This window comes from Ranitomeya imitator, chromosome 1 (genome assembly GCF_032444005.1).
Source record: "Ranitomeya imitator isolate aRanImi1 chromosome 1, aRanImi1.pri, whole genome shotgun sequence".
Classification (NCBI taxonomy): Eukaryota; Metazoa; Chordata; class Amphibia; order Anura; family Dendrobatidae; genus Ranitomeya; species Ranitomeya imitator.
Window position 1 is genome coordinate 970082712 of NC_091282.1, and position 26664 is coordinate 970109375.

The 26664-nt window shown below is 43.4% G+C and overlaps 1 protein-coding gene across 1 annotated transcript in view; it reads left to right on the plus strand.

Annotated features, from left to right (window-relative positions):
• The window catches only part of LRIT3 (leucine rich repeat, Ig-like and transmembrane domains 3), a 61937-nt gene that overhangs the window by 24706 nt on the left and 10567 nt on the right, over window positions 1-26664 (plus strand). The window contains exon 3 of the mRNA XM_069745738.1: window positions 20708-21013. Within this exon, the coding sequence (XP_069601839.1) occupies window positions 20708-21013 (306 nt within the window). The remainder of the gene's footprint in view (window positions 1-20707; window positions 21014-26664) is intronic.

Genomic DNA, 26664 nt, shown 5'->3' on the forward strand with positions numbered 1-26664 from the left:
CACAGAGACAAGCCTCAAAACTTCTGGAACCAGGTAATTTGGAGTGATGAGACCAATAATGAACTTTTTGGCTACAACCATAAACGCTACATTTGGAGAGAGGTCAACAAGGCCTATGATGCAAGGAACACCATTCCTACTGTAAAAAACTGAGGTGGATTGCTGATATTTTAGTAATGTGTGAGCTACAAAGGCACAAGAAACTTGTTCAAAGTTGAAGGAAAGATGAATGCAGCACATTATCAGAAAATACTGCAAATACTGGAGGCAAATTTGCAATCATCAGCCTGGAAGCTGCGTATGGGACGTACTTTGACGTTCCAACTCGACAAAGATCAAGGCCAAGTCAACCTGTCATTGGCTACAGCAGAACAAAGTGAAGGTTCTGGAGTGGCCATCTCAGTCTCCTGACCTCAACATTATTGAGCCTCTCTAGGAAGATCTCAAGCGAGCAGTTCATGCTAGACAGCCCAGGGATTTACAGGAACCTGAGGCTTTTTGCCGAGAAGAGTGGGCAGCTTTATGATCTGAGAAAATAAAGAACCTCATCCACAACTACAACAAAAGACTTCAAGCTGTCATTGATGTTAGAGGGGCAATACACGGTATTAAAAAATGGGGTATGTGAACTTTGGATCAGGGTCATTTGGATGTTTTGGATTCTCATTATGATTTAAAAAGAGAAAGAGAAAACACAGTAGTTTGACAATAAATGGCTTCCCCCAACCAATAACCATGATTGGAGAAAAAGTTTTGGTGTTATCATTCATATTCTCTGAAAAAAAGGCCAAGAAAGCAAACAATCTGCCGGGGTATGTAAACTTTTGAGGACAACTGTTTTCAGCAATGTATTCATATTGTCTAATGCTCATTTGCATTCTAAATAATATTCATATAGAATTAGTTTATCCTTTAGCTTTATTTTATTATATATTAGAAAATAAGGCAAGTAAACTGCACATTGTGTGGTTGCACAACATACAGGTGCTTCTCACAAAACTAGAATATCATCAAAAAGTTAATTTATTTCAGTTCTTCAATACAAAAAGTGAAACTCATATATTAGGGAGTTATTACAAACAGAGTGATCTATTTCAAGTGTTTATTACTGTTAATGTTGATGATTATGGCTTACAGCCATTGAAAACCCCAAATGCATTATCTCAGTAAATTAGAATACTTTATAACACCAGCTTCAAAAATTATTTTTAAAATCCGAAATATTGGCCTACTGAAATGTATGTTCATTAAATACACTTAATACTTGGTCAGGGCTCCTTTTGCATCAATTACTGCACCAATGCGGCATGACATGGAGGCGATCAGCCTGTGCCACTGCTGAGGTGTTATGGAAGCCCAGGTTGCTTTGATAGCAGCTGCAGTTCGTCTGCATTGTTGGGTCTGGTGTCTCTCATCTTCCTCTTGACAATACCCCATAGATTCTCTATGGAGTTAAGGTCAGTTGAGTTTGCTGGCCAATCAAACACAGTGCTATTATTGTTGTTAAACCAGGTATTGGTACTTTTGGCAGTGTGGACAGGTGCCAAGTCCTGCTGGAGAATGAAATTTCCATCTCCAGAAACCTTATTGGCAGAGGGAAGCATGAAGTGCTCTAAAAGTTCCTGGTAGACGGCTGTGCTGACTTTGGTCTTGATTAGGGTTGAGCGAAACGGGTCGAAATTGTTCAAAAGTCGCCGACTTTTGGCAAGGTCGGGTTTCATGAAACCCGACCCGACCCCAGTGGGGGGTCGGCCATGAAGTCGGCGATCTTTTGAATCTGGAATCGGAATTCCGATCCCGATTCCCGATATGTTTAAGATATCGGGAATTGGTATCGGAATTCAGATTAAAGTGTAAAATATAGAATTAAAATAAAAAATATTGCAATACTTACCCTCTGACGCGCCCTGGTACTAACCGGCAGCCTTCCTCCTTCGAATCCGCGCTTCTAGGACCTTGCCGTGACGTCGCGGTGAGGAATATACTCACCCTCGGAAGCGCCCTGCTTCCTTCCGACAGCCTTCCTTCCTAAGAATCAGCCCTTCCAGGACCTTCGGTGACGTCGCGGGTGACGTCGCGGCTTGTGATTGGCCGCGCGAGCGGTCACATGGGCGGCCGCGCGGCCAATCACAAGCCGCGACGTCACCCGCGACGTCACCGAAGGTCCTGGAAGGCTGATTCTAAGGAAGGAAGGTTCCCGGTTAGTACCAGGGCGCGTCAGAGGGTAAGTATAAGGATATTTTTTATTTTAATTCTATATTTTACACTTAAATATGGATCCCAGGGCCTGAAGGAGAGTTTCCGCTCCTTCAGACCCTGGGAACCATGGAAACCCAATGCACTGCATTGGGTTTCGAGTTTCGGCCGACCCCGACCCCGACTTTTTTATAGGATCGGCCGATTTCACTCGACCCGACTTTTCCAAAAGTCGGGTTTCGTGAAACCCGACCCGATCCTATAAAAGTGAAGGTCGCTCAACCCTAGTCTTGATAAAACACAGTGGACCTACACCAGCAGATGACAATGCTCCCCAAATCATTACTGATTGTGGAAACTTCACACTAGACCTCAAGCAGCTTGGATTGTGTGCCTCTCCTCTCTTAGTCCAGATTCTGGGATCTTGATTTCCAAATGAAATGCAAAATTTACTTTCATCTGAAAACAACATCTTGGACCACTGAGCACCAGTCCAGTTCTTTTTCTCTTTGTAAGATAAGATGCTTCTGGTGTTGTCTATTGGTCATGAGTGGCTTGACACAAGGAATGTGTCACTTGTATCCCATGTCTTGGATATGCCTGTGTGGCTTATCCTTGTGTGTCAATGCCTCCTCTTTATTAGCAGGCACACGTGATTGCCCGGCGACTGCGGGTAACAGTGTGCCCTCTATTAAAAAAAATGAATATTCACTGCTCCACACGCCCATAGTCCCTCCCATCTCTCAGCGCCGGCTTCAGTGCATAGAGGTGGGCGGGATTATGGGCATCGGGAGCAGTGAATATTCATTTTTTTTTTAGTGTTAGCTGCCTGTGACCTGCTTCTCTGCTGCTGCTGGCTCCCACCCATCCACACCCACAGGGGACACATATATAAGGTACATTCGGACAGTATGATGCATCCCCCAATTTCCTCCAAAATTTTTGAGGAAAAAGTGCATCTTGTAATCTGAAAAATAAGGTAATGCTATGATGTTTTTGTGATGCTGCATGTAAATAATACATTTCTGAATAATATTATTATGCCATGCATATCTGTTGTGAATTCTGTTGTCGGGCTCCCTCCTGTGGTCGTGAATGGTACTTCGGTGAGTTCTGTCCATGGACTCCCTCTGGTGGCTGTGAGTGGAGCTGCTGCTTCTGAGGTTCCTTACACAGGTGACGTGGTTTATCCTTTGGCTGGCTGCTCTATTTAACTCCACTTAGATCGTTACTCTAAGTGGAGTTAAAATAGATAAATCTCCGGGTCCGGATGGCATACACCCACGAGTACTAAGAGAACTATGTAATGTAATAGATAAACCATTATTTCTTATTTTTAGGGACTCTATAGTGACGGTGTCTGTTCCGCAGGACTGGCGCATAGCAAATGTGGTGCCAATATTCAAAAAGGGCTCTAAAAGTGAACCTGGAAATTATAGGCCAGTAAGTCTAACCTCTATTGTTGGTAAAATATTTGAAGGGTTTCTGAGGGATGTTATTCTGGATTATCTCAATGAGAATAACTGTTTAACTCCATATCAGCATGGGTTTATGAGAAAGCGCTCCTGTCAAACCAATCTAATCAGTTTTTATGAAGAGGTAAGCTATAGGCTGGACCACGGTGAGTCATTGGACGTGGTATATCTCGATTTTTCCAAAGCGTTTGATACCGTGCCGCACCAGAGGTTGGTACACAAAATGAGAATGCTTGGTCTGGGGGAAAATGTGTGTAAATGGGTTAGTAACTGGCTTAGTGATAGAAAGGAGAGGGTGGTTATAAATGGTATAGTCTCTAACTGGGTCGCTGTGACCAGTGGGGTACCGCAGGGGTCAGTATTGGGACCTGTTCTCTTCAACATATTCATTAATGATCTGGTAGAAGGTTTACACAGTAAAATATCGATATTTGCAGATGATACAAAACTATGTCAAGCAGTTAATACAAGAGAAGATAGTATTCAGCTACAGATGGATCTGGATAAGTTGGAAACTTGGGCTGAAAGGTGGCAGATGAGGTTTAACAATGATAAATGTAAGGTTATACACATGGGAAGAAGGAATCAATATCACCATTACACACTGAACGGGAAACCACTGGGTAAATCTGACAGGGAGAAGGACTTGGGGATCCTAGTTAATGATAAACTTACCTGGAGCAGCCAGTGCCAGGCAGCAGCTGCCAAGGCAAACAGGATCATGGGGTGCATTAAAAGAGGTCTGGATACACATGATGAGAGCATTATACTGCCTCTGTACAAATCCCTAGTTAGACCGCACATGGAGTACTGTGTCCAGTTTTGGGCACCGGTGCTCAGGAAGGATATAATGGAACTAGAGAGAGTACAAAGGAGGGCAACAAAATTAATAAAGGGGATGGGAGAACTACAATACCCAGATAGATTAGCGAAATTAGGATTATTTAGTCTAGAAAAAAGACGACTGAGGGGCGATCTAATAACCATGTATAAGTATATAAGGGGACAATACAAATATCTCGCTGAGGATCTGTTTATACCAAGGAAGGTGACGGGCACAAGGGGGCATTCTTTGCGTCTGGAGGAGAGAAGGTTTTTCCACCAACGTAGAAGAGGATTCTTTACTGTTAGGGCAGTGAGAATCTGGAATTGCTTGCCTGAGGAGGTGGTGATGGCGAACTCAGTCGAGGGGTTCAAGAGAGGCCTGGATGTCTTCCTGGAGCAGAACAATATTGTATCATACAATTATTAGGTTCTGTAGAAGGACGTAGATCTGGGGATTTATTATGATGGAATATAGGCTGAACTGGATGGACAAATGTCTTTTTTCGGCCTTACTAACTATGTTACTATGTTACTATGTTACTCCATGCCAGCTGTCAATGTTTCCGCATTGGTTCAGTTCGCTCTTGGATCTTTCTGGTGACCTGTCTACTCCAGCAGAAGCTAAGTTCCTGATAGTATCTAATTTGTTCATTGTTTTCTTGTCCAGCTGGATATCATGATTTTGTCTTGCTAGCTGGAAGCTCTGGGATGCAGAGTGGCATCTCCGCACCGTTAGTCAGTGCGGAGGTCTTTTTTGCACACTCTGCGTGGTCTTTTGTAGGTTTTTGTGCTGATCGCAAAGCTACCTTTCCTATCCTCTGTCTATTTAGTAAGTCTGGCCTCCCTTTGCTGAAACCTGTTTCATTTCTGCGTTTGTGACTTTCATCTTTACTCACAGTCAATATATGTGGGGGCTTCCTTTACCTTTGGGGAATTTCTCTGAGGCAAGGTAGGCTTTATTTTCTATCTCTAGGGCTAGCTAGCTCTTAGGCTGTGACGAGGCGCCTAGGTAGAGTCAGGAGCGCTCCACGGCTATTTCTAGTGTGTGTGATAGGATTAGGGATTGCGGTCAGCAGAGCTCCTACATCCCAGAGCTTGTCCTGTATGAGTTTTAACTATCAGGTCATTCCGGGTGCTCCTAACCACCAGGTCATAACAGTACAGCTGGCCAAAAGTATTAATGCATCTCAATAGAGGGATAAGAGAAGTTCTGAGACCATTTTTTTTTCTTTGCACTGTGTTTTGTCTTTCTTTTCCCCTAAACCTTTGGGTGGTTCAGGACACAGGTGTAGATATGGACATTCAAGGTCTGTCCTCTTGTATGGATCATCTCACTGCAAGGGTACAAAACATTCAAGATTTTGTGGTTCAGAATCCAATGTTAGAGCCTAGAATTCCTATTCCTGATTTATTTTCTGGGAATAGATCTAAGTTTCTGAATTTCAAAAATAATTGTAAACTGTTTCTAGCTTTGAAACCCTGCTCCTCTGGTGACCCCGCTCAACAAGTAAAAATCATTATTTCTTTGTTGCGTGGTGACCCTCAAGACTGGGCATTTTCCCTTGCGCCAGGAGATCCTGCATTGCGTGATGTTGATGCGTTTTTTCTGGCGCTTGGATTGCTTTATGATGAACCAAATTCAGTGGATCAGGCAGAGAAAATCTTGCTGGCTTTGTGTCAGGGTCAGGATGAAGCGGAGGTGTACTGTCAGAAGTTTAGAAAGTGGTCTGTGCTTACTCAGTGGAATGAATGTGCCCTGGCGGCAATTTTCAGAAAGGGTCTTTCTGAAGCCCTTAAGGATGTCATGGTGGGATTTCCCACGCCTGCTGGTCTGAATGAGTCTATGTCCTTGGCCATTCAGATCGATCGGCGCTTGCGTGAGCGCAAAGCTGTGCACCATTTGGCGGTGTTCTCTGAGAATAGGCCTGAGCCTATGCAGTGTGATAGGACTTTGACCAGAGCTGAACGGCAAGAACACAGACGTCGGAATGAACTGTGTTTTTACTGTGGTGAATCCACTCATGCTATCTCCGATTGTCCTAAGCGCACTAAGCGATTCGCTAGGTCTGCCACCATTGGTACGGTACAGTCTAAATTTCTTTTGTCCGTTACTCTGATTTGCTCTCTGTCGTCCTATTCTGTTATGGCATTTGTGGATTCAGGCGCCGCCCTGAATTTGATGGACTTGGAGTTTGCCAGGCGCTGTGGTTTTTCCTTGGAGCCCTTGCAGTATCCTATTCCATTGAGATGAATTGATGCTACGCCTTTGGCCAAGAATAAACCTCAGTACTGGACGCAATTGACCATGTGCATGGCTCCTGCACATCAGGAGGATATTCGCTTTTTGGTGTTGCATAATCTGCATGATGTGGTCGTTTTGGGGTTGCCATGGCTACAGGTCCATAATCCAGTATTGGATTGGAAATCTATGTCTGTGTCCGGCTGGGGTTGTCAAGGGGTACATGGTGATGTTCCATTGTTGTCAATTTCGCCTTCCACTCCTTCTGAAGTCCCTGAGTTTTTATCAGATTACCGGGATGTATTTGAGGAGCCCAAATCCGGTGCCCTACCTCCTCATAGGGATTGCGATTGTGCTATTAATTTGATTCCCGGTAGTAAGTTTCCTAAGGGCCGACTGTTTAATTTATCTGTGCCAGAGCACGCTGCTATGCGGAGTTATATAAAGGAATCCTTGGAGAAGGGTCATATTCGCCTGTCGTCGTCACCATTGGGAGCAGGGTTCTTTTTTGTGGCCAAGAAGGATGGATCTTTAAGACCTTGTATTGATTACCGCCTTCTTAATAAGATCACAGTTAAATTTCAGTATCCTTTGCCGCTGCTGTCTGATTTGTTTGCTCGGATTAAGGGGGCTAGTTGGTTCACCAAGATAGATCTTCGAGGGGCGTATAATCTTGTGCGAATTAAACAGGGCGATGAATGGAAAACAGCATTTAATACGCCCGAGGGCCATTTTGAGTACCTGGTTATGCCATTCGGGCTTTCTAATGCTCCATCTGTGTTTCAGTCCTTTATGCATGACATCTTCCGAGAGTACCTGGATAGATTCATGATTGTATATTTGGATGACATTTTGGTCTTTTCGGATAATTGGGAGTCTCATGTGAAGCAGGTCAGAATGGTGTTCCAGGTCCTTCGTGCAAATTCCTTGTTTGTGAAGGGGTCAAAGTGTCTCTTTGGAGTTCAGAAGGTTTCATTTTTGGGTTTCATTTTTTCCCCTTCTACTATCGAGATGGACCCTGTTAAAGTTCAGGCCAATTATGATTGGACTCAGCCGACATCTGTGAAGAGCCTACAGAAGTTCCTGGGCTTTGCTAATTTTTACCGTCGCTTCAGCGCTAATTTTTCTAGTATTGCTAAACCGTTGACTGATTTGACCAAGAAAGATGCTGATGTGGTCAATTGGTCCTCTGCAGCTGTAGAGGCTTTTCAGGAGTTGAAGCGTCGTTTTTCTTCTGCCCCTGTGCCGTGTCAGCCAGATGTTTCGCTCCTGTTTCAGGTCGAGGTTGATGCTTCTGAGATTGGAGCAGGGGCTGTTTTGTCGCAAAGAAGTTCTGATGGCTCGGTGATGAAACCATGTGCCTTCTTTTCTAGAAAATTCTCGCCTGCTGAGCGCAATTATGTTCAATCGAGAGTTGTTGGCCATGAAGTGGGCATTCGAGGAGTGGCGACATTGGCTTGAAGGAGCTAAACATCGCGTGGTGGTCTTGACGGATCACAAGAATTTGACTTATCTCGAGTCTGCCAAACGGTTGAATCCTAGACAGGCTCGATGGTTGCTCTTTTTCTCCCGTTTTGATTTTGTGGTTTCTTACCTTCCGGGATCTAAGAATGTGAAGGCTGATGCCCTGTCAAGGAGTTTTGTGCCTGACTCTCCGGGTGTTCCGGAGCCGGCGGGTATTCTTAAAGAGGGGGTAATTTTGTCTGCCATCTCCCCTGATTTGCGGCGCGTGCTGCAGAAGTTTCAGGCTGATAGACCTGACCGTTGTCCAACGGAGAAACTGTTTGTCCCTGATAGATGGACTAGTAGAGTTGTCTCTGAGGTTCATTGTTCGGTGTTGGCTGGTCATCCTGGAATCTTTGGCACCAGAGATTTGGTGGCTAGATCCTTTTGGTGGCCTTCTTTGTCACGGGTTGTGCGTTCTTTTGTGCAGTCCTGTGGGACTTGTGCTCGGGCTAAGCCCTGCTGTTCTTGTGCCAGTGGGTTGCTTTTGCCCTTGCCGGTCCCGAAGAGGCCCTGGACGCATATTTCCATGGATTTTATTTCTGATCTCCCTGTTTCTCAAAGGATGTCGGTCATTTGGGTGGTTTGTGATCGCTTCTCTAAGATGGTCCATTTGGTACCCTTGTCTAAATTGCCTTCCTCCTCTGATTTGGCGCCATTGTTTTTCCAGCATGTGGTTCGTTTGCATGGCATTCCGGAGAACATCGTCTCGGACAGAGGTTCCCAGTTTGTTTCAAGGTTTTGGCGGTCCTTTTGTGCTATGATGGGCATTGATTTGTCTTTTTCTTCGGCTTTCCATCCTCAGACTAATGGCCAAACCGAACGAACTAATCAGACTTTGGAAACATATCTGAGATGCTTTGTTTCTGCTGATCAGGATGATTGGGTGTCCTTCTTGCCTTTGGCTGAGTTCGCCCTTAATAATCGGGCCAGCTCGGCTACTTTGGTTTCTCCTTTTTTCTGCAATTCTGGTTTCCATCCTCGTTTCTCTTCAGGGCAGGTTGAGCCTTCGGACTGTCCTGGTGTGGATACTGTGGTGGACAGGTTGCAGCAGATTTGAACTCATGTGGTGGACAATTTGACATTGTCCCAGGAGAAGGCTCAACGTTTCACTAACCACCGGCGCTGTGTTGGTTCCCGACTTCGGGTTGGGGATTTGGTTTGGTTGTCATCTCGTCATGTTCCTATGAAGGTTTCCTCTCCTAAGTTTAAGCCTCGTTTCATTGGGCCATATAAGATTTCTGAAGTTCTTAATCCTGTTTCATTTCGTTTGGACCTTCCAGCTTCTTTTGCCATCCATAATGTGTTCCATAGGTCGTTGTTGCGGAGATACGTGGCGCCTATGGTTCCCTCCGTTGATCCTCCTGCCCCGGTGTTGGTCGAGGGGGAGTTGGAGTATGTGGTGGAGAAGATTTTGGATTCTCGTGTTTCAAGACGGAAACTTCAGTACCTGGTCAAGCGGAAGGGTTATGGTCAGGAAGATAATTCCTGGGTTTTTGCCTCTGATGTTCATGCTGCCGATCTAGTTCGTGCCTTTCATTTGGCTCATCCTGATCGGCCTGGGGGCTCTGGTGAGGGTTCGGTGACCCCTCCTCAAGGGGGGGTACTGTTGTGAATTCTGTTATCGGGCTCCCTCCTGTGGTCGTGAATGGTACTTCGGTGAGTTCTGTCCATGGACTCCCTCTGGTGGCTGTGAGTGGAGCTGCTGCTTCTGAGGTTCCTTACACAGGTGACGGGGTTTATCCTTTGGCTGGCTGCTCTATTTAACTCCACTTAGATCGTTACTCCATGCCAGCTGTCAATGTTTCCGCATTGGTTCAGTTCACTCTCGGATCTTTCTGGTGACCTGTCTACTCCAGCAGAAGCTAAGTTCCTGATAGTATCTAATTTGTTCATTGTTTTCTTGTCCAGCTGGATATGATTTTGTCTTGCTAACTGGAAGCTCTGGGATGCAGAGTGGCATCTCCGCACCGTTAGTCAGTGCGGAGGTCTTTTTTGCACACTCTGCGTGGTCTTTTGTAGGTTTTTGTGCTGATCGCAAAGCTACCTTTCCTATCCTCTGTCTATTTAGTAAGTCTGGCCTCCCTTTGCTGAAACCTGTTTCATTTCTGCGTTTGTGACTTTCATCTTTACTCACAGTCAATATATGTGGGGGGCTTCCTTTACCTTTGGGGAATTTCTCTGAGGCAAGGTAGGCTTTATTTTCTATCTCTAGGGCTAGCTAGCTCTTAGGCTGTGACGAGGCGCCTAGGTAGAGTCAGGAGCGCTCCACGGCTATTTCTAGTGTGTGTGATAGGATTAGGGATTGCGGTCAGCAGAGCTCCCACATCCCAGAGCTTGTCCTGTATGAGTTTTAACTATCAGGTCATTCCGGGTGCTCCTAACCACCAGGTCATAACACATATCCCTGCATTTTTGAGAGGTACTCTAATTTAATATTGTTTTAATATTTCTATAATAAAGATATATTGGTTTAAAATACTCATATAGTTTCTGACATAGTTTCTGGTCTTTAATTTGCTTATGGAATGGCGGTTGTAATTCATTGAATGAGTTGTGGAACCTCATTGTACATTATTCCATATGGGAAAACATTGTATTTGTATCCATATCATATGGAGACTCTGATACGAGTCTCCATATGATCGATATCAGGTTCCCGTCTCACAACTCCAGAATCCAGTGAGGGAGTTATCTTGCAAAGGAAAAGCCTTATCCGAAAACATTCTGGTCATTATTGAGCAATTAAGTTCCAGATAGGAACCTCCCCACCTCGAGGACGTATCTTCCTGGACTCCAGTTTGAAGATGAACCCAGATGACAAGAACGTCAAGGCGGAGGGATCTTCTAAGTCTCAATTATCCATCGACTAGAAGGGAGAACTCAATTTTGTATTTGAATCTTCAAATGTGGTAGCTGGTTTCGCAGGGCAAAGAAATACTTAAAAATTTAAGGTTCTGCTCTGAGGATGTCTTGATAGTGGGAAGCATAATCATGAAGAAGGTGAGGGAAGTAATCTTTCTTCTAGTGGACTGAAGAGAACATGGTCCTGAAGAAAAGTTGTGGGAGTCTAAGAAGAAGAGTCTGGCTCAACTTCTTCTGCAGAGAACCCTCAGAGTCTTGAAGAAGATGGGACATAAGGGGGATATTGTAACATTAATGCCGGCGCCCCTACATGATTTCTCTTCCTCCTCCATGCAGGGACACCAACATACTCACTGCCCTGGCTGTGTGGTGAGCTCCCCGTCTCCTGTTCCTGTACTTCTAGTGTTCATGCCACACAGGCTTCCCAACGGCATGCTCCCCTGTTCTTAAAGGGACAGCTTACTTACTTCGATAAGGCCCACAGTCAATAGCGGGGAGGTATCTTGTATAAAAGGCACCCTCCCCAGAATCCCTGTAGTTTCCTTTGTTTATTTTGTGTGCAACTGTATGTTGTCAGGTCACCCGTCCCAATATCCCATGTAGTTATTATGTGAACCTAATCCCCTGGTCCTTGTGTGGCCAGGGTCTGAACCTGAACCCCTGGTTCTTGTGTGGCCAGGGCCTGAACTTGATCCCCCTGGACCTTGTGTGACCAGGGCCTGAAACCTATACACCTGGTCCATGTGTTACCAGGATCAGAATCCTGAAGCCACATTGGCGGTACCTGAACTCTGAAGCCACACTGGCAGTACAGGAACCTGAAACTGTTCCAGCAGTACTTGAATCTGCACCAGTGCCTGTCCTGGTTACTGTTCCAGAGTCCATACTGTTGACGCCGGTTCCAGTATCCAAATACAGCCCTGTCTGTGACTTTGTGTCAGTATCCCTTCTACCTGAGGATCTAGAACATGTATACTTTGAACAGAGTGCATATCCTGTCCAGCCAGATACTCCGAGTCCAGTCCGTGTCTGTGATTCCGACCACTGGCGTCAGCAGCTGCAGTACCGGGGCTACCTAGGTATGGTACCTGGTGGCTACTTGCAGCTCAAATCTGACTCCACCATCAGAAACACCAGTGAAAATGATGGACACTTGAGTTCCACTATTCAGCAACACAGTACAAGGTGGCTGGTCATTGATACAGACTGGTACATGTGGTGCTGTTCTTTCAAGACTGTTAGCAAGTCATCTTGACTGAATAATATTTGATGGAGTGGTAGAGTAGACCTTTGATATTGTTGGGGGTCCAGTATGGGACTTTACTGGCCTCCTTCCCCATTTCTCATCTGCCATCTGGGTGGGTTTCTGAAATGTCTTTGAATTTCACCTCTTTGGGTACTGGACAATTGGGCACGTCTCTGATTTTTTAATCTTCCACTCGACTCTGGTCATCACTCACCAATTTCAAAGGCTGTTTTTGGCTCTTGTAAGCTGACTAAATAATTTGATTTAGCCACTCTACCTCCATAACTTGGGCACTTAGAAGTCAGGCAATTTGTTTTCCTTGCTTCTCAATAACCTTCAGGAGTTCTCCTCGATCCTTTGGCTCAGGATTTACAGTGACTGCAACCATTTAGTTGTTCTCTTCGATACTATTCTATGACACCTTTCACTCTCTCCTTAGGCCCAAAGCACAAGCCCCTATCACAGACATTTGTGCTGATGACCTGCCCTCCCACTTTATAGAGAAAATAGACAATATCCGTCAGGAAATCCACTCCCAGCCACCAAGTTCAGTGACTTCCATCCCTACCTGCATTTCCCTTGGCTCACTCTCCACATTCAATCCCATCACAGAAGAAGAAGTCTCCAAGGTTCTCTCTTCTTCTCGTCCGACTACATGCACTACTGACCCCATTCCCTCTCATCTCCTCCAGTCTCTCTCTCCAGTCGTCACAACTCACCTAACTACAATTTTTAACCTCTCCCTCTCCTCAGGCATTTTCCCATCCTTCTTCAAACACTCTATCGTTACTCCACTATTAAAGAAACCCGCCCTCCACAAATAACTACAGACCGGTCTTCATCCTCACCTTCATCTCTAAACTCTTGGAGTGCCTAGTCTACTCCCGCCTCACCCGTTATCTCTCCACTCACTCCTTCCTAGAGCCTTCACTGTCCCCCTACATTCGACTGAAACTGCACTCATCAAAGTGACCAATGACATTCTGACAGCAAAATATAACGGTGACCACTCTGCTCATTCTTCTCAACCTTTCTGCAGCTTTCGACACTGTTGACCACCCTCTTCAACCCTCTAGGCTTCAGTCACTAGGCATTAAGGACACTGCTCTCTCCTGGATCTCTTCCTATCTTTCTGACCGCTCCTTCAGTGTTCAGTTCGCTGGCTCCACTTCGTCTTCGCTATATAAATAAATATTATTTTTATTATTACTATTATGCACCCTCTTATCAAGTTGATAGAGGTAATCTGACATCTTTTCATCAGAGTCCTGGTAAATGAGGCATAGTTTATAAAGGAGATCTGTGGCATCCTCTGAGGACCCAAAAGCATCTTCTAGAGCCATCATGTAGTCTTTGCAAGTTGTTTTTGTCTGGCTTCATCAAGACCTTTCAGACTCTTCACAATTCTCTGTTTTTTCACAGCATTGGTGCACTGCCATTGATCTAGATACTGCAGTGCAACATCCCTCATGTCATACCCTTTTTTTACCAGCTGGGATGGGAGTGACACCCAAAAAAGTTTTCAGACAAAGGTAGGCCCCTCCAAGCTGCAATTTTGCAAACTGAGTGACTAACTTTTCCATGGCTGCCACCACCACATCCACATTAATGGCAGTTTCCTCAGGCTTGTACCGAGATAGTGTGGAAGGTAAACATCTACCTCTCGGGCCACATGATCTTCCATTGCTACCTATGTTTAATGGCACAGTTATGACTGATGAGAAGTACTCCTTTTCCAGTATCCTTTCAGTAATGATCAGAGTCCTGGATGATTGGTTCCCCCCATCCCATCAACTGTGAACCACTCTGGGATTAATAACTTCCTGGAGTTGGTTTACACTCTATAGCACCTCTTCATCAGAGGTATCAGCTAAATTATCACATACTGCAAAACTGCGTTCTGCTGTTATATTCAACTCCCCACACCATATGGACACTTGTGCTTCAGGTTTCCACAAACGTCCTCCAAACATAAATCATAAAATAACATGATCTTTATTTAACTTTGCAATTAAAAACAAATTCATGAAAAATATAGTTGGAGATTAAAACAAGCCATACAGAAATGGAGAAAGAAAAATACTGGACAAAATAATGGCACTGATGTCCGGAAAGGTAAATACCAAATTGATCAAATGCAATGATGTATATACCTTTGAAATGAGTATGGAAAAAAAGTAACTGCCAGAAAATAGCACTAATTTAATAGATAAAGTGCATAGTGCAAAAATAATTGTGCTATACAGAGGAATATGGGACACATAAATTAAAGGCCATCCGGACATTGCTGGGATTTGTTCCTGATTTACTCCATTTTGACAAAGTACTTCACAAATATACCGTAATTTAAAAAATATAAATAGCCCAAAGAGGAAATCAGGAGAAAATAGTGTACACCACAGCTCAAGGTAAAGTCATCTAAATGAAAAGCATAGAAAAATAAGAGCCAGGGGCAGTAATAAATGCCCAAAGTTCAGGAAAGGTCCAGTGTACCCCTTTGAGCTATGGTGTGCACTATTTGCTCCTGATTTCCTCTTTGGGCCTCTGGTGATATCACACTAGTGTAGAATGTTTTTCTTTTTAAATGCTATAATTTTTTTTCCCTATTTTATAAGAACCCTAACATTTTTATTTTCCCATTTAGCTGATTGAGGGCTCAACTTTTGCATGATGACCGATGTTTTTATTGATACAAATTTTGAAGGCATACAATGTTTTAATTGCTGTTATTACATTTTTTTTTAGTGAGGTGAAGAAATCAAAAAACACAATTCTGGTGTTTTGATTTTTTTTTTACAGTGTTTACCATGTTGGTTAAATAATGTTATTTTTTTTGCTAACACTTATTTTTTTTATTATCAATTTTATTTATTATTGTATGACAGTGTAAATTTGGTGTGCCCTCTAAATAACTCAACACACAGCCATTAATGTCTAAACCGCTGGCACAAAAGTGAGTACACTCCTAAGTGAAAATGGACAAATTATGTCCAATTATCCATTTTCCATCCCTAATGTCATGTGGCTCATTAGTGTTACAAGGTCTCAGGTGTGAATAGGGAGCAGGAGTGGTAAATTTCGTGTTATCACTCTCACACTGATCACTGGAAGCTCCTCATGGGAAAGGACTCTCTGAGGATCTGAAAAAAAGAATTGCTGTTCTACATAAAGATGGTTGAGGCTATAATACAGTTGCCAATAGCCTCTAACTGAGCTGCAGCATGGTGGCTAAGGCCATAGAGTGGTTTAACAAGACAGGTTGCACTCAGAACTGGTCTCGCCATGGTTGCCCAAAATAGTTGAGTGCACATTCTCAACATCAGATCTAGAGGTTGTCTTTTCAAAATAGACATACAAGTGCATCCAGAATTGCTGCAGAGGTTAAAGGGGTGGGGGGTCAGCCTGTCAGTGCTCAGACCATATGCCGCACATTGCATCATATTGGTCTGCATGGCTGAAGGAAGCATCTTCAAAAGAATATTCACTTTATATTGTAACAAAGTGTCAAATTTTCAATGCTGTCCCATGACAAGATGTGCTAAAATATTTACTAAAATGTGAAGGATGTACCCACTTTTGTTGTATACTGTGTGTGTATATATGTGTGCATGCGTGAGTGTGTGTGTATATATATATATATATATAGTTATATACAGTATATATATATATATATATATATATATATATATATATATATACAGTACAGACGAAAAGTTTGGACACACCTTCTCATTTAAAGATTTTTCTGTATTTTCATGACTATGAAAATTGTAAATTCACACTGAAGGCATCAAAACTATGAATTAACACATGTGGAATTATATACTTAACAAAAAAGTGCGAAACAACTGAAATTATGTCTTATATTCTAGGTTCTTCAAAGCAGCCACCTTTTGCTTTGATGACTGCTTTGCACACTCTTGACATTCTCTTGATAAGCTTCAAGAGGTAGTCACTGGAAATGGTTTTCACTTCACAGGTGTGCCCTGTTAGGTTTAATAAGTGGGATTTATTGCCTTATAAAGTGTTTTGGGATCATCAGTTGTGTTGTGCATAAGTCTGCTGGATACACAGCTGATAGTCCTACTGAATAGACTGTTAGAATTTGTATTATGGCAAGAAAAAGCAGCTAAGTAAAGAAAAATGAATGGCCATCATTATTTTAAGAAATGAAGGTCAGTCAGTCCCAAAAATTGGGCAAACTTTCAAAGTGTCCCCAAGTGCAGTGGCAAAAACCATCAAGAGCTACAAAGAAACTGGCTAACATGAGGACCGCCCCAGGAAAGGAAGACCAAGAGTCACCTCTGCTTCTGAGGATAAGTTTATCCGAGTCACCAGCCTTAGAAATCGCAGGTTAACAGCAGCTCAGATTAGAGACCAGGTCAATGCCACACAGAGTTCTAGCAGCAAACACATCTGTACAACAACTGTTAAGAGGAGACTTTGTGCAGCAGGCCTTCATGGTAAAATAGCTGCTAGGAAACCACTGCTAAGGACAGGAAACAAGCAGAAGAGACTTGTTTGGGCTAAAGAACACAAGGAATGGACATTAGACCAGTGGAAATCTGTGCTTTGGTCTGATGAGTCCAAATTTGAGATCTTTGGTTCCAACCACCGTGTCTTTGTGCGACGAAGAAAAGGTGAACGGATGGACTCTACATGCCCACCGTGAAGCATGGAGGAGGAGGTGTGATGGTGTGGGGGTGCTTTGCTGGTGACACTGTTGGGGATTTATTTACAATTGAAGGCATACTGAACCAGCATGGCTACCACAGCATCTTGCAGCGGCTTGCTATTCCATCCGGTTTGCGTTTAGTCGGACCATCATTTATATTTCAACAGGACAATGACCCCAAACATACCTCCAGGCTGTGTGAGGGCTATTTGACCAAGAAGGAGAGTGATGGGGTGCTACGCCAGATGACATGGCCTCCACAGTCACCAGACCTGAACCCAATCGAGATGGTTTGGGGTGAGCTGGACCGCAGAGTGAAGGCAAAAGGGTCAACAAGTGCTAAGCATCTCTGGGAACTGCTTCAAGATTGATTGAAGACCATTCCCGGTGACTACCTCTTGAAGCTCATCAAGAGAATGCCAAGAGTGTGCAAAGCAGTCATCAAAGCAAAAGGTGGCTACTTTGAAGAACCTAGACTATAAGACATAATTTCAGTTGTTTCACACGTTTTTGTTAAGTATATAATTCCACGTGTTAATTCATAGTTTTGATGCCTTCAGTGTGAATGTACAATTTTCATAGTCATGAAAATACAGAAAAATCTTTAAATGAGAAGGTGTGTCCAAACTTTTGGTCTGTGCTGCATATATATATATATATATATATATATACACACACACACACACACACGCACACATATGACATACACCACTGACAGAATGCTAACAGCAGTGGCTGGAGCTACAGTGGGTATGGAAATTATTCAGACTCCTTTACATTTTTCACTCTTTGTTTCATTGGAGCCATTTGGTAAATTCAAAAAAGTTCATTTTTTTCTCATTAGTGTACACTCTGCACCCCATCATGACTGAAAAAACCCTGAAATGTAGAAATTTTAGCAAATGTATTAAAAAAGAAAAACTGAAATATCACAGTCATAAATATTCAGACCCTTTGCTCAGTATTGAGTAGAAGCAGCCTTTTGAGCTAATACAGCCATGAGTCTTCTTGGGAATTATGCATCAAGTTTTTCCACACCTGGATTTGGGGATCCTCTGCCATTCTTCCTTGCAGATCCTCTCCAGTTCCGTCAGATTGGATGGTGAACGTTGGTGGACAGTCATTTTCAGGTGTCTCCAGAGATGCTCAATTGGGTTTAGGTCAAGGTTTTGGCTGGGCGAGTCAAGAATGGTCACAGAATTGTTCTGAAACCACTCCTTTGTTATTTTAGTTGTGTGCTTAGGGTCATTGTCTTGTTGGAAGTTGAACCTTCGGCCAAGTCTGAGGTCCAGAGCACTCTGGAAGAGGTTTTCATCCAGGATATCTCTGTACTTGACCGCATTCATGTTTCCTTCAATGACAACCAGTCGTCCTGTCCCTGCAGCTGAAAAACACCCTCATAGCATAATGCTGTCACCACCATGTTTTACTGTTGGGATTGTATTGGGCAGGTGATGAGCAGTGCCTGGTTTTCTCCACACATACCGCTTAGAATTATCACCAAAAAGGTCTATCTTCATCTCATCAGACCAGAGAATCTTATTTCTCTTAGTCTTGGAGTCTTTCATGTGTTTTTTTTTTTAGCAAACTCTCTGCGGGTTTTTTATATGTCTTGCACTGAGGAGAGGCTTCTGTCGGGCCACTCTGCCATAAAGGCCTTACAGGTGGAGGATTGCAGTGAGAGTTGACTTTGTGGAACTTTCTCCCATCTCCGTACTGTATCTCTGTAGCTCAGCCACAGTGATCTTGGGGTTCTTCTTTACCTCTCTCAACAAGACTCTTCTCCCATGATTGCTCAGCTTGGCTGGACGGCCAGGTCTAGGAAGACTTCTGGTGATCCCAAACTTCTTCCATTTAAGGATTATGGAGGCCACTGTGCTCTTAGGAACCTTGAGTACTGCAGAAATTATTTTGTAACCTTGCCACAATTCTGTCTCTGAGCTCCTTGGCCAGTTCCTTTGACCTCATGATTCTTATTTGGTCTGACATGCACTGTGAGCTGTGAGGTCTTAAGGTACCATCACATTTAGCTACGCTGCAGCGATCTAGACAATGATGCCGATCGCTGCAGCGTCGCTGTGTGGTTCCTGGAGAGCTGTCACACAGACAGCTCTCCAGCAACCAACGATTCCGAGGTCCCCGGGTAACCAGGGTAAACATCGGGTTACTAAGCACAGAGTCGCGCTTAGTAACCCGATGTTTACCCTGGTTACCAGTGTAAATGTAAAAAAACAAACAAACACTGCATACTTACATTCCGGTGTCTGTTGCGTCCCCTGGCGTTCTGCTTCCCTGCACTGTGTAAGCGCCAGCCGTAAAGCAGAGCGGTGACGTCACCGCTGTGCTCTGCTTTACGGCCAGCCGGCGCTGACACAGTGCAGGGAAGCAGAACGCCGGGGGACGCGACAGACACCGGAATGTAAGTATGTATTGTTTTTTTTTTTTTTACATTTACACTGGTAACCAGGGTAAACATTGGGTTACTAAGCGCGGCCCTGCACTTAGTAACCCGATGTTTACCCTGGTTACCAGTGAAGACATCGCTGAATCGACGTCACACACGCCGATTCAGCGATGTCTGCGGGAGATCCAGCGGCGAAATAAAGTTCTGGCCTTTCTGCTCCGACCAACGATGTCACAGCAGGATCCAGATCGCTGCTGCGTGTCAAACACAACGATATCGCTATCCAGGACGCTGCAACTTCACTGATCGCTAGCGATATCGTTGTTAAGTTGTTCAGTGTGAAGGTACCTTTATATAGACAGATGTGTACCTTTCCAAATCAAGTCATCAGTTGAATTAAACACAGCTGGACTCCAATGAAGGAGTAGAACCATCTCAAGGAGGATCACAAGGAAATGGACAGCATGTGACTTCAATATGAGTGTCTGAGCAAAGGGTCTGAATACTTATGACCATGTGATATTTTAGTTTTTTTGTTTTTTTTTTAATAAATTTGCAAAAATTTCTACATTTCTGTTTTTTTCCAGTCACGATGGGGTGCAGAGTGTACATTAATGTGAAAAAACAAACTATTTTGAATTTACCAAATGGCTGCAATGAAACAAGAGTGGAAAATGTAAAGGGGTCTGAATACTTTCCATACCCACTGTATATAACATAACCACCTCTCAGCTTTTGGATCCCCTCCACACTTGCAGCCCTCTGACCAAAATCCTAGAAGGTTTATTAATGTCATAATGAGGGAAGGGGTTAACTCATTCTGTGGCTTGGTCACTTGCAATCTTTTTCTTATACTACAACAGTATTCATAATAACTGACCCAAAAATTATCTTTATCAGATTGTCCTCTTAAGGTATTACACCCATAATGTGCACAACTGCATGGGGTTAAAAGCCACGTTCACCTGTGTTGGCAAATGAGAGTATTACTGTGCACTCATTTGACCTCCACAGGTGGATGTGATTTTTGCTACATTAAATATTAAGGCCCAATTTCTATGTAGGGTAATATGTCAAATTGTGTAAGTGTATTACATTTGTAAGCTGAGTTTCTTCTGAATAAGTACATAGGTAAATTATGACATCTAGTAGTAAATTAATCCTTGTATATATGCACATTAATAACTAACCTGTTCTGAGTATAAATTATAACTGCCAACGTCGAGAGAAATATTTTATACCTGTGAGTTAAATTCTTTGTAATTGTCTCCTACTCAAGGTCTACAAGACAACCCTTGGTTCTGTGATTGCCGCATCTCAAAGCTGATCGAACTTTCGAAGATAGTGGATCCACAAGTGATATTCCTGGATACTTTGGTGGTCTGCAATGGGCCTGAATCTCTTACTGGTATTCTCTTCCAAAAAGCTGAGCTAGAGCAGTGTCTCAAACCCTCTGTGATGACATCAGCCACCAAAATTACATCCCCATTGGGCAGCAATGTTCTACTACGATGTGATGCTACTGGTTCTCCCACCCCACAATTGATGTGGAGTAGAACGAACAACTCCGCTACTAATTATACAGGTGACAATAAATATCTATTACATTGTAATTAGAGGGAACCTGTAATCTTAAAAATGGTATCTTGTCTGCAGGCAGGGTGTTATAGCTCAGAAGGAGCTGTTCACATATATATAATTTTCTGTTTGAATAGTAAAAATAGTAAAACTTGCATTAGAATAATAGAAATCCCTGGTGTTTGTGTAAGCAGGTTGTTTGGATGCAACAGCACAGACAATGAGGAGACCTTGGTACTTAACCAACACTATTTACTTGAGTAACAAAGAAGGGAAATCTATTTATAAGTATATATAAATAAGGAAGCACCACCATTGCCAACCGTCCGTAAATTTACGGACAGTCCATAAAAAACAGGTTCTTTTCTCTGCCATCTGTATTTTTTTAAAAAAAATTTCCCACAGCTTATACTGCGCATGCTCTAAAGAAGCTGCTATGCACAGTACAAATGGTAGATACTAGAATGTATGGGCTCCTGTTAGGTGTGAAGTCATTTCCATCCCATGTTGTAGGTGTCAATTGCGGTCCAGAGTGCATCTCTGACTGAGGGACCCCGAGAGGTGTAACTGAGGGGCATGCACCATTGTTAACTCATGTTGTTCAATGCATCAAGGAGAAGCTGCAGGTGAAAAGGAGCAAATGGTGGTGGGATTTGGGGCCTCTGTAATGCTGGAGGTGATGCCTATGGTGGGATTTTGGGGTCTATATTGCTGGAGGATGCCTGTGGTGGGATTTTGGTGGTCCATAATGATGCGAGATGCCTGTGTTGGGATTTGTGGGGGGAAGGGGTCTGTAATGCTAGGGGATGCCTGTGGTGAGATTTTGGAGGTGTACAATACTTAGTTATGCCTGTGCGGGGATTTGGGGAGTGCTCAATAATGAGGAATTACTGTGTGGGTATTTGGGTGATGTACAATGCTTGTGGTGGGATTTGTAGAGCTGCACAACGCTGTAGGGATTTATTTACCCAAAAACATAGACCAATAAATATATGAGGGGTACCACCAAAAGGATACTATATAACCAAAAAAGGGGGAAGTACCAACCAAATATTAAAAATTATATATTTTATTTCTAACAATTTTAAAATACAAACAGTCGTAAAGAGAAATGGGGACAAGGCAGAGTAGCCCCAAAGCAATCTTCATGTACATTAAATAAATATATATACCAAAAGAAATTAATAAATAAATGCTCATGCATCAGCAGGTTCTGGATTGGTAATGCATATAAACACCATAAACTAGTAGATGTGTATATATTTATACATATGTAGGTGTTAGTATAGCTCCTATGATAGCAAGTCCCATATGGATGAAGTGTGTAAGGCTACAATAAGTGTGCTAAGGAAATTTCCTATAGCTACACAGAAAAGAGCTAATAAAGTGACAGTGCACATGGCCGAACAAATGATGCAAAGTAAGAGTGCTTAGTGCAATACAAAAGATCAAGTTCTAGCCACAATGGTCCATAGCCAAAGGTAAGGGGGACTACAAAGAAATGAATGACCACAAAATATAAAAAAAATATGCGGGACAGCTAGCCTGGTAGGGCATTAGCCACAATCATACATAGGACTGCAAGTTATACCCCAGAGTTGGACATAATACGGCTGGATGGCAAATGCAGTGCTGAATGCACAAAGATATTAGTGCGTTGCCAGTGAAAATCTAAGCCTCACTAAATGAGAGAGGAGCTGCAGATGTAACATGAACAACCATATAATTACCTGCTGGAAAGGGGATTGCTGTGGAGAGGAAAACCCCTCTCCACAGAGGTTTTCCTCTCCACAGCAATCCCCTTTCCAGCAGGTAATTATATGGTTGTTCATGTTACATCTGCAGCTCCTCTCTCATTTAGTGAGGCTTAGATTTTCACTGGCAACGCACTAATATCTTTGTGCATTCAGCACTGCATTTGCCATCCAGCCGTATTATGTCCAACTCTGGGGTATAACTTGCAGTCCTATGTATGATTGTGGCTAATGCCCTACCAGGCTAGCTGTCCCGCATATTTTTTTTATATTTTGTGGTCATTCATTTCTTTGTAGTCCCCCTTACCTTTGGCTATGGACCATTGTGGCTAGAACTTGATCTTTTGTATTGCACTAAGCACTCTTACTTTGCATCATTTGTTCGGCCATGTGCACTGTCACTTTATTAGCTCTTTTCTGTGTAGCTATAGGAAATTTCCTTAGCACACTTATTGTAGCCTTACACACTTCATCCATATGGGACTTGCTATCATAGGAGCTATACTAACACCTACATATGTATAAATATATACACATCTACTAGTTTATGGTGTTTATATGCATTACCAATCCAGAACCTGCTGATGCATGAGCATTTATTTATTAATTTCTTTTGGTATATATATTTATTTAATGTACATGAAGATTGCTTTGGGGCTACTCTGCCTTGTCCCCATTTCTCTTTACGACTGTTTGTATTTTAAAATTGTTAGAAATAAAATATATAATTTTTAATATTTGGTTGGTACTTCCCCCTTTTTTGGTTATATAACGCTGTAGGGATGCCTGTGAGGGAATTTGGCGGAGAAGGGTTTGTAATGCTGGGTGATATCTGTGGAGGGATTTGGGAGGTGTACAATGCTTAGTTATGCTTTGGAAGGGTTTGGGTGGGGTGTACAATGCTGGGGGATGCCTGTGGTGGCATTTGGGGGGAAGGGGAGTGCAATGCTGGAAGATGCCAGTGGTGGGATTTTGAGGGGGTCCAATGTTGGAGGATGTCGAGATGCCAGTGGTGGGATTTTGAGGGGGTACAATGTTCCTGTGTCGAGATTTGGGGGGGGGGGGGGCGAGTGTGTGCAATGGTTAGAGAAGGATTTGGGGGTGTATGCAATGCTTAGTGAAGCCTGTAGTGGGATTTGGGGCATGTGCAATGCTGGGAGGATACCTGTGGTGACATTTCGGGTGTGTGCAATGCTGGTGGAAGGGAACGTGTAACACCCGAGGTAACCGGTTGTTACAGTGGCTTTGCTTTCCTCACGGGGAGAGTGATGTCATGCTTGGAAGCAGGGAAGGATCCATTCAACAGGTAATCAGCACATACAACACCATTCTGACTTCAAACCAGAAGGGGGAGCTCTGCACCTGACTTCAGGGAATCTGCTCTCTCTCGTCAGGAGGAAAGTCAGTAGCTAGGCAGTTGCTAGGCAGTTAGGAAGAGTTAGTGGTTGGTGAGAGGAGAGCGACGTGTGAGGAAGGAAAGCTGGAGCTGTGCAGCTCCTGGGAAGGAAAGACAGAACAGAGCAACTGATAAAGAGACTGAAAGGAAAAAGAGTCAAAGGCGAAGTTAAGACCAGAGGAGAATAGCTGCAATTGAGCTACCTCTAGACAGAGCGCAAACACCAGGGGCTGGGAAACCGAGGGGCTCTAAGACTCACAGCAGAAACCGGCAGGACAACTGACTATGGACGAATATTCATTACTTTAATGAGTGGTACGTGACCGCTGAACATAGGAAGATTCCGCCAGCTCCCGGAGACCATCTGACAGTGAGATGCTGCCAGGGACTGCACCGGGAGCAGGTGAGTATATCGGGGGAGGGTAAGTATTGCCCGATATTCACCTTTCTCCCTGTTCCACCGTTGCGTGCCGCTCTGTCTTCCGTCCTCTGGCTGTGAATATTCAGGTCAGAGGGCGCGATGACCTAGTTAGTGTGCGCACCGCCCTCTGCCTGAACATAATGTGTGGAGCATCTTATGGGGCTTAATGTATGGAGCATCTTATGGGGCATAATGTGTAGAGCATCTTATGGGGCATAATGTGTGGAGCATCTTATGGGGCATAATGTGTGGAGCAGCTTATGGGGCATAATGTGTGGAGCATCTTATGGGGCTTAATGTATGGAGCATCTTATGGGGCATAATGTGTGGAGCAGCTTATGGGGCATAATGTGTTTAGCAGCTTATTGGGCATAATGTGTGGAGCATCTTATGGGGCATAATGTATGGCGCATCGTGTGTGGAGCATCTTATGGGGCATAATATATGAATCATTTTATGGGGCATAATGTGTGGAGCATCTTATGGGGCATAATGTGTGGAGCATCTTATGGGGCATAATGTATGGAGCATCTTATGGGGCATAATGTATGGAGCATCTTATGGGGCATAATGTATGGAGCATCTTATGGGGCATAATGTGTGGAGCACCTTATGGGGCATAATGTGTGGAGCATCTTATGGGGCATAATGTGTGGAGCATCTTATGGGGCATAATGCATGGAGCATTATGTGTGGAGCATCTTATGGGGCATAATGTATGGAGCATCTTATGGGGCATAATCTATGGAGCATCTTATGGGGCTATCAACCTTTATGCAGCATTGTATGGGGCAAATGTTTCTATGGAGCATCTTATGGGGCCATTATTAACCTTTGTGCAGTATTATATGGGGCATATTTAAATATGGAGCATCTTATGGGGTGTATTTTGTATGGAGCATCTTATGGGGCCCATCATGAACTGTATGGAGCATTATATGGGGCTCCTGATTTAATATGGATATTCAAAAACACTTAACCTACTGATGTCTCAATTAATGTTACTTTAATTGGTATCTATTTTTATTTTTGAAATTTACCAGTAGCTGCTGCATTTCCCACCCTAGGCTTATACTCGAGTCATTAAGTTTTCCCAGTTTTTTGTGGCAAAATTAGGGGGGTCGGCTTATACTCGAGTCGGCTTATACTCGAGTATATACAGTATTTTTTTTTGCTTGCCGCAACATTGCATTAAAATGCAATAACGGGCAATTAAAAGAACGTATCTGCACCAAAATGGTATCATTAAAAATGTCAGCTTGGCACTCAAAAAATAAGCCCTCACCCAACCCGAGATCACAAAAAATGGAGACGCTATGGGTCTCGGAAAATTGCACAATTTTTTTTTTTAGCAAAGTTTGGAATTTTTTTTTTACCACCTAGATAAAAAATAACCTAGACATGTTTGGTGTGTATGAACTCGTATTGACCTGGAGAATCATAGTTGCAGGTCAGTTTTAGCATTTAGTGAACCTAGCAAAAAAGCCAAACAAAAAACAAGTGTGGGATAGCACTTTTTTGCAATTTCGCTGCACTTGGATTTTTTCCCTTTTTCTAGTACACAACATGGTAAATTCAATGGTGTTGTTCGAAATTACAACTCGTCCCGCAAAAAAAGCCCTCACATGGCCATATTGATGGAAAAATAAAAAGTTATGGCTCCGGGAAGGAGGGGAGCGAAAAACGAAAACGCAAAGCCGAAAAAAAACTCCAGGGGTTAAGGGGTTAACTGGTGAACCCCAAAATACTGATCATGACCTGGTCTTACAGGATGAACAGAGTATACCAAAAAGTGAGATACTGGCACGCTCAGGAGTGACTATGTCTGTTAGGTCTTAAAGGGTGCAACACTGGCCGTATTGTGTTGACAAACCCCCTCGCTCCAAAATGTTCGATCTACTACATCTGTTACAGAACTGCTTGTAGCCTGAGTCCTCCACCCCGACCTAGATGGCTGTTTTCATGGACAGATTTATCCACTGCTTTGCGGATGACCTGGTTGGCCTAGTGGAAAGGTACCAGGTGTTTGAGAGATCCTTAAAGAAACTGGGCAGTGTTGCATTCCTGTACTATGATGCCCAGAAGGG